Here is an 8,416-nt window from a genome sequence, read left to right as displayed (position 1 = left end):
TAGTGACGTAGCGCATATTTTCTTCGTCTTACAACCAAATAACGAATATTACGAATCATTTATCATGATCTTCTTATCACTATCATTATCATATCAGAGTACTTTTACAAATAAATTAATGCATAATCAATCAAATGAGGATTATTTAGAGCCGAAAAATTTTGTTGTGATTTCAACTTTTATTATGGCCACGCGTCAATAGCGAGCCAATGTTTTGGAGCTATATATCTTGACTCCTGAACAAAATTCAACAATCAACGAGGCAATTTGCCTTATTCTTTTCTTTGATTTTTAATACTTTTATTAACTAAACTCAATATGGAAGAAAGAGAAAAAAGAACAACCTGAATATCTGAAGATCACAAAAGGTTGAAGTGGAATGGAAGATATAAACGAGTGGAAACACACTACATGAATACACCCAAACGTTAATTGTTCGAATTTGCTCATTATTCTGTGCAATATTCCTGTTTATAGCAAGTTCTACGATATAAGAAAATAACTGATAAGGTTGAAATAAAAAGCTCTGTGGTGAAGATCGCCAAGAGAAAGCTGAATGATATCGGTGTCAAACAAATGGTTGTATGTTTCAGCTCTTTCGCTTCAAATCGTTGCAGTGAATCAGTATCTGCAACATAGCTTGTTAACAATCATCGTCTAGAATTTTTGTAATTAAATATTAATAAGACAGTGTGTAATCGTAAATTTGGAATCTGACAATTGGCTGACTCTGTGTCTGTGCAAGCTAGAAGGGATGATCCTGTTTCCTGATTCAGTGCACAGCATATATCTTGCTTGGCATTTGTTTAAATGCGCGAAAATTTTGGTAAAAGAACTATAAAGTACTTATTGGATCATCTATATCAAACACCGTCATCAACTGCGAAAACACATCAACCACTGTCGCGTCGATATCACTGTACTGAGAAGCAACGGAAAGTTCCCTCTTACTCCGTGCCCGTTCAACTGAACAATTGTCGCTTGTTCTCTGCAATAATTTTCCACATATTCGATTCCCTTCGTTGGTAAACAATGAAAAAGTAAACAAAAGTTCTTTCAAATTTTCAACTCTGACTTTTGAAAATTTGATCGTTTCATGCAAAATAATTATAGAATAGACCTTACAACTTCCACGCCTCAATGAAAGGCGTATTTGACAATGAAAATAGAGCGAAGACTGATCTGCGAATTTAAACACCTGAAGAGAAATATGGTACTTGATACAAGAAAAAAAGTTGCAAAAAATGATAGCAAGAAGACATTGGTGAATTGACATTTACTAAATGAATGATTACTCATAATAAACGATAGTTTAAGATTTCAATAGCTTAATTCTTCATATCAAAGACTGTCTGAGAAGGGAAAAATTCAAGTACAGTTCTTTAATGAATAAATCTTATTTTAATTTTAGCTTAAACAACTGCTAATTTTTTTATATATTCTATTTCTCTTTTTTGCTCTTTGCCAGCGTATGCAACGATAAATTTTTAAACTGACGAGATTAAGGAATACTACCTGAGACATTTGTCCACCGGTCAAATCAGATGTATAAACCAAATTGTTCAACAGATATTTGTCAACAGCGCAGCCATTTTCGTCCAACAATTGAACCTCTTTTCCATTTTCTTCTTTGGCCACACATGAATGAACAGTTGTGCAGTACAAATTTGTTTCTGAAATAACCATAAAATGACGATGTTAAACCATTTCACATATAAATTAGTTTAAGGATTTTCTCTGACCACTCCATGACTTTTTTTTTATTCAATTATTCTTTCGGAAAATATCTGGCACGATAGCAAGAAATAGAAAACAAAACTGGATAAGCGTTATACGAATTCAAATACAGAAGACTCGACCTGGAACTGTTCCATCTTCATCCGCACACGACCACTGATGATAAACCTGTTCTCCAACAGTTGTATATTTTACAGGAGAACCATGTGGTCCATCCATAAGGACTTGATACCGACAAGTTGGAAGAGCTATTTGTTGTGTAATCACTCCGTTTGCAAGTGTGTCACTTCTGATAATTTTTATAATATAACAACTGTTTTTATTTTTCTTGTATTAGTACTTACATCAAAATTCCAATCATTATAAAAACTTGCAGCTTTTCAGATAAGTAATTAACTATGATGATCAAGGCACCTCAGAGTAGGAGAGTACCAATTACTTTGAGGGAAAAAAGAATTATGAACAAACTATGATTGTAACAACTTGAATTAATCTTTTCTCAAATAAAAAGATATGTGAATAAAGCCCAAAAGAAGTGTATTTCAAACTTACAAAAATATTTCGTGGTTATGATATCGGTCACTTTAAAATGTCGAATATTACCAGTTGTATAATAAAGATGCAAAATTGCTTTTGCAAAATTACAAAATTACAAAATACTCGTCGATAGAAATAATTGTAACTTACTCGAAATCATCAAGTGTTCCATTACGATTGGTGAGCGCCTTCACCTGATGCTTATCGCCACCAATCATCACAACAATCTTTCTTTGTTGTTCACTATTTAAACTAAAAAATGTTGATGCTAAAGTCCGGCATATTTATTTTTTTTAGCTTAGTTTTGTTCACTGTTATTTAAAATCGATTTTGTTTTATTTTCCAAGGAAAAAAAAGGATTCATAAAATAACCTAACATCAAGACGTGTTGTCACAGTACGATCTGTTTCTATGTAAAGGCATTTCACATGATACGATTTATCAATTTTGGTGATAAACATCTGCAACAAAAACAGAAATCACTTTTTCCATTAAGTATGCCATTTGCATTTAGAGTGATTTTGAAGTTCTAAAGAACAAAAGAAAATACCGGATGAAAAGTAATGATGACAGTCATGCACACATATAGACCCCGAGGATTACTCTGAAAATGCAATATGTAGACTGGAAAGACCGCCAATTGTTATACAAGTAACTGAACTTTAAAAAAATCTCAATTATATTCATTTCTTTGTATGCTATTAACGATGTAATTGTTCTTCGTTGTTTCATCAACAAAAATGGGACATTTTATATCTTTTTGTCGCAACATATTTTGAACTTTTCACTTTGAGAATCAAATGACAAACCGAACGTTGTCTTCGTACATCACAAAGAGAGAAGGGTACAGTCAAATTAACATTTTTCTTGAGAGTGGCATCTATCCGACATAAGCTGTTATCATAGTGGCCTTTCACATAAACATGTCCTTCAAATTCTTTTTCTGTCGTAAAAGTGATGGACATACTATCTGCTGCACATTCTAATATCGGCTCCCCTGCAAATGGCTGCATCAATGCACTCGAAATCTTTACAGACACGGAACTATTCAGTGATGGGATGATCCCAAAACTAAATTTTTTTGGGATACAGAAACTTCCAGAAGCATTAATTGTTAACCATTCTATGATCTAAGTCCAGTATTTCTAGCTACTTTATATTCCTGAAAATGCTTCAGCATTTCAAAATTTTCTCTATGTTTTCCACCTATCTGCAGGAATACGAAAACGAATTAACCCTTTACTCCGTTATCGATTGTATTGCCGGATACTCTATATACCTGCAAATGCACCATTTTCATAATTTCTTGACTAAATTCAACAAAAAAAGAAAAAGATTTGAGGGATGCGCGGAAATAATAGAATATGTCAAGTTACCAGGCACTTTTTCAAAACATTTTTTTTACAATTGTAATAATTTCGACCACCAATATGCGACATGGCGCACCTGTTTCAGCTTTTACATGAAACATTAACTTCTAAAGAATGCGGTACACTTGAGCATATTAAGAAAAACATGAATAGGAAAATCTTATGATGAAAAATTGCATGACAGACTAAGGTGAAAAATAACAACACACCGTAAAAACACAAATAAAAATGATAATGTTCACAGTAATTTGTTTTCGATCCATAGCCACTGTGATTGCCTATCAGAGCAATGCCGGAATCATAAAACTTCGCAATATAATGGTATCGAACTGCTTTCGAACTTCTGGGAAAAGCTGAATTAGCTCTTGATATTAGTACTTCGGATGGATGACCAGTGCTGAAAATCAATCTTAATGGAGGTTTGTAATAATGAATCCACGGTTCGAAGAATTTATAATATGGAATAGAAACTCCAGTTACTCTAAAACCATTTAGTTCATAGTTAGTCCAGGAGTACTTCGTGAAACCAAGTTTTTTTTTCCATCAAAAATCTATTATTCTGACAATTATAGCAAAAAATGCAGTTTTTCGAACCTTTTATTATTGAGATTTATTTGGAATGGTACAAAGAACCTGAAAATATTGTTTAGGGTTAATAAAAAGTAATTTTGATCTGAAATTGAAGGTAGAAAAATAACCCTGTCCTATTCGGCCTGGCAAAGAATCACGAGAAAAAGAAATTCCCATATAATTACATTTCTTTTTTCAGGCAAAAAACACCAAAATTTGCCCTCTTCCTTTTAAAATTTTTCCAATCACCACTGCTGCTAAATGCAGTCCCATGCTCAATACTTTTTATTCAAGTTTCTACTACATAGATATTACTGCTGTATATAATCATTTCGCGGCGGTACCAGACTAGCACTGATGAAAGACTAATTAAACAGATATGATAACGAAGAATACTAACTGTTGAAGTATTTTGCAAGAATTTTAATAGATTATTTCAACAACTTGAAACGAATTGTTAGATATGAGCAGCATAAAAAACAGATCAATATAAAATGTGCGAAGCAGTGATATTTGTAGTAATATATGTTCAAATAATGGCTATAAATTGAGAATAAAATTTGAAGAGTGCAAAAGTTTATAGAAAAGTCGAAGAGTCACTTCCTATGTTATTTTATGTAACTAGATTTACTTATGAAGAATAATTCCACGTGAAAAAACCATTCAAGGACTACGACGTTATGGAAAATTGTCCCTCAATATCATTTATGTTATTAAATTATTTCTTTGAAAACTGAAATTTATTTAAAATTTTATATGACATTTCCATTCCTTTCGATAATCATATATGAATATTTTTTAACCTCAAGTGAAAAATGTTAGCTAGCTGATGTTAACATTTTTAAAGGACACATTCTGAGAATTTTTTGAATATTTGGTATAAGTATGACGAGGAAATGGAAGCATATAAAAAATGCTTGCAGTAGAAATGAATGGAATGAAGAAACAAAAACAATGAATAAAGATTCCGTCTCAACAATAATTCCAATCTTTAATCTTTCAAAAACCTGACTTCGTCTCAACTGTTGCATATCCTCGCATTTTCAAGTCACCTCTCACAAAAATTTTATTGCCACCTATCATACAAATTTATCCAAATTTGAGATTTTTTTAAGGAACCTTACTTTTGAGGTTAACGAAAGCAAGCTTTAAAAAAAAGGTGATGAAGTTCAACAGTAGATGACTGTATTACTTTGGAAAATGTTTCAGAAACCTCGAACAAGTTCTACCAACTCATTTTTAGTCTTAAAAAATTACAAAGATTTGTTATCTTCAAGAAACTTTTTTAGATCCTTTTTGAAGAATGATCTTCAGTGGTAGGTGAAAATTGGTTGTCCTTTGTTGAATGGAGAAGTTTAAAGTTTTTTAAGGTCAAATATCAAATTTTCCCATTATTTACAGATATATAAGGCGCGGTGTCTAGTGTGAAGTGAACGTATGTATAAGATGAAAACTAAACCAAGGCCAGCGCTGCACCGCAAGTAAATATTGGAAGTAGATTTTCAATAAACTTTCGTTAAAGATCGGAAAGAGATGTGGGAGGGCGGCAAAGGTAGAAGTTGACTGATTGTTGCTGTCGATGCCCTGAAATTAGCAAAAATTATAGGAGTTGGGCTGTAAAGTGAATGCTAAATTTAAACAGCTTTGAGACTTTTAACAGATACACTAATCATAGAAGTGGAAAGGAACAGCGTGACCTTGCAGTGAAAGTTCATCATGCAGATTCTTAATCGAAATGAATAAAGAACTTTGCAATCATTTCGAAAAATTGGATTGAAGTTTTGAAGGTACAATTCACAATAACAAGCTTATCATGCATACCTTTTCCTTTTTGCTCTCAATTTTAACCACCTTAATTGTCATTAGACTGAATTTTCGATTGTTATATATCATTAAATTATTACTTGAATGTTGAACCATATTTTTCCAAATCTCATATATAATTCGAAAAGCATATCATCGAGGTTGAGTTGCTTGTGCATATTTGCTACGAGCATCAAATAAGTTAAAATAAACCGTTAGGAAGATCAATTATGTATCATACTCAGCTGATAAACCTAGATACCTCTAGTCTTAACTGGTGATACGATGGTCAATTTCTAAATTCATATACTCAATTAGGTATGAAATTAAACTTCCAGTTTAAGGCCACTGCTTGCTTAACTACTGAAGTTCGTGTCATCTAATACCTAAACCTAAGTGGAGTGAAAGAACTTTGCTGTAGAAAGTGAAATAACTGAAGAGCTAATTTAAATTATATTGCTTTGAAGCGCATGCTGTTTATTGATGCCGAGCGATGCTAACTTTATCGGCAAATAACAGAATTTTCGCACCAATGGTACTCCGACCGTTAATTGAGTAATCAGAAAAAGAGAGTGTTCTGCTGAAGACCACTTAATCAAATCATTAGTAACCAAAAGTGATACTCGTAATAAGGTGAATTTCAAAACTACCATTTAATACATGAGAAAATATATTAACAAAATATATGTACCATTGTTTTCATTGGTAAAATATCGTCCCAGTCAGGAATGTAAATAAAATTGAGTTTATTTGACAGTCTATTTTGGCTGTAAATATTGCTGCTTCTGTTCGTGGAAAAAAAATAACTGTTAAAAAAATAATGATAATAAAAGGACGGAATATATATAGCATTAGAGCTTGAAAGGTTTAATCAATCTACTAAGAAGATCAAAGTTCAATTTTTTCCTTCCTTCAGGTTTATGAAGTCGTAATTTGTCGTGGGGAAGCTCATAAATGAATGATGAGTTTCCCCCCCCCCCCGTGGTGTTCTAATGTAGATGACCTTATGACGTGTTCCGATCGAGTTGATCTGTTTATTGAACCAATGCTGGAATGGCTTTCAATCTTCTTTGGAAGGTATCTAGATAGTCCCCCTCATTTATGAATAGCATTAAACTACTGTAGATAAAAGAAATCCCGCCACCCGTGGTAGATAAAACAGGTAACTCCCATGAGAAACAAGAAAAGTAATTAACGTTTTGTGTTTTAAACAGTCAGTAACAACAATGGTGTTTTAATTTTAGATTAATGGCATATCAAATTTTTTTCGTCGTTAAAGAAGTTGAATTTGTCATATTTTCAGCCAATAACAAATTCGCAGCAACTGAATTTCACATAGACGAGAAGTTAAAATAGAAGAGATATTTTTTTACAATAATCTGTCCCATCTCTTGTCAACTGACAGCACCACCCTACCGCTATCATTAGACCACATCAGAAGTATCTTCCCACGATTAATGGACATTTCCGCCGCCGCCTCTGTCGTTCTCTCACTGCTGTGTGAGGTGGGTATTTCATGGCCGGCCAGCATGGCGTTGTAAAGTGTGAGGGGCTGTTGACGATCAGGTCGAGATTCGTGAATCTGAATCTGGAAAGTGGGCGATTTCTTGAAACAGGCTTTTCCGGGAGCAATAAACACTGATGATGACTAGACGAGCCTGTACAACAATGCTTGACTGGTTAACTGACAGCAAAAAAGGTCTGTAACTATTGCTTAACGGAAAATGAACTTTATTAATGATGTTGATTTCGATATTATGTAGTTTTTCTTTCTTTAAGTAATGAATATTATCAAAATTCCATCAATGGTGTGTCATATTCCGAATTTTAGACCGAAAGGATGATGGAAATGGAGGATACGCTCGGTGGCATAGTGTTGGGAAAGATCTTATGGTCCTTGATTTCGGTAACATCAATCACTGTGCAGATATAGCAGCTTTTGATTTTGGTAGGTTACTTTTCATCACAATACATAATTTGCCAATGCAGTATAAGTGTTGCACCTTCTTTCCAGAGATATACTGTAGTCAGTCATCGATGGCGGATTTGTAAGTTATACATTAATTACTTCAGCTTCTTTAATCCATTCCCCATCCTTCCATTTACTCCATCTTATTGCATTCACTTACATTCCATTGCTTCAACTTTCTCCATAAAACAAATGAAGTAACGGTAAAAAAAAAGAAATGCGAGAAACGAATAGATTCAAAGCGCTCAATTTATAGGTCGAGGAGGAAAGACATAGTGGCAAGGAAAAATGCACTGAGGCGGTATGTTGTAGGGTTGAGGATTTTTGCGAATAGATGCTTTGTAGTTCCAGTATTTTTGATGTGTTCGTTGCTGTTGAAATGGGATATATATATATATATATATATATATATATATAGTTAGTTAGGGTT

The 8,416-nt window shown here is 33.3% G+C and overlaps 3 protein-coding genes across 3 annotated transcripts in view; 1 reads left to right on the top strand and 2 right to left on the bottom strand.

The window, feature by feature from the left end:
- Positions 1-449: 449 nt before the first annotated feature.
- On the bottom strand, positions 450-3,568 carry LOAG_10520 (hypothetical protein; the record flags this gene model as incomplete). Its single annotated transcript, XM_003146043.1, has 10 exons — positions 450-628; positions 847-988; positions 1,121-1,198; positions 1,516-1,673; positions 1,860-2,026; positions 2,425-2,526; positions 2,647-2,735; positions 2,825-2,878; positions 3,084-3,271; positions 3,511-3,568. The coding sequence occupies 10 exons, from the start codon at positions 3,566-3,568 to the stop codon at positions 450-452; spliced, it is 1,215 nt and encodes a 404-aa protein (XP_003146091.1).
- Positions 3,569-5,716: 2,148 nt separating this feature from the next.
- Positions 5,717-7,605, bottom strand: LOAG_10518 (hypothetical protein; the record flags this gene model as incomplete). The annotated part of the gene is made up of 3 exons (XM_003146042.1): positions 5,717-5,798; positions 6,519-6,597; positions 7,434-7,605. Coding segments are annotated over 3 exons (333 nt in total), but the record flags the coding sequence as incomplete, so codon positions are not given.
- A 56-nt stretch (positions 7,606-7,661) lies between these two features.
- Positions 7,662-8,416, top strand: part of LOAG_09075 (hypothetical protein) — a gene marked incomplete at both ends in the record, with an annotated part of 5,621 nt that continues 4,866 nt past the window's right edge. The window contains 2 exons of the mRNA XM_020447849.1: positions 7,662-7,716; positions 7,849-7,965. Of these exons, the coding sequence (XP_020301960.1) occupies positions 7,662-7,716; positions 7,849-7,965 (172 nt within the window). The remainder of the gene's footprint in view (positions 7,717-7,848; positions 7,966-8,416) is intronic.

The sequence above is a fragment of the Loa loa genome (genome assembly GCF_000183805.2).
Source record: "Loa loa unplaced genomic scaffold supercont3.130, whole genome shotgun sequence".
In the NCBI taxonomy this organism is placed as follows: Eukaryota; Metazoa; Nematoda; class Chromadorea; order Rhabditida; family Onchocercidae; genus Loa; species Loa loa.
Note: the sequence above shows the minus strand (reverse complement) of the source record. Positions and strands in the feature narration are given on the sequence as shown.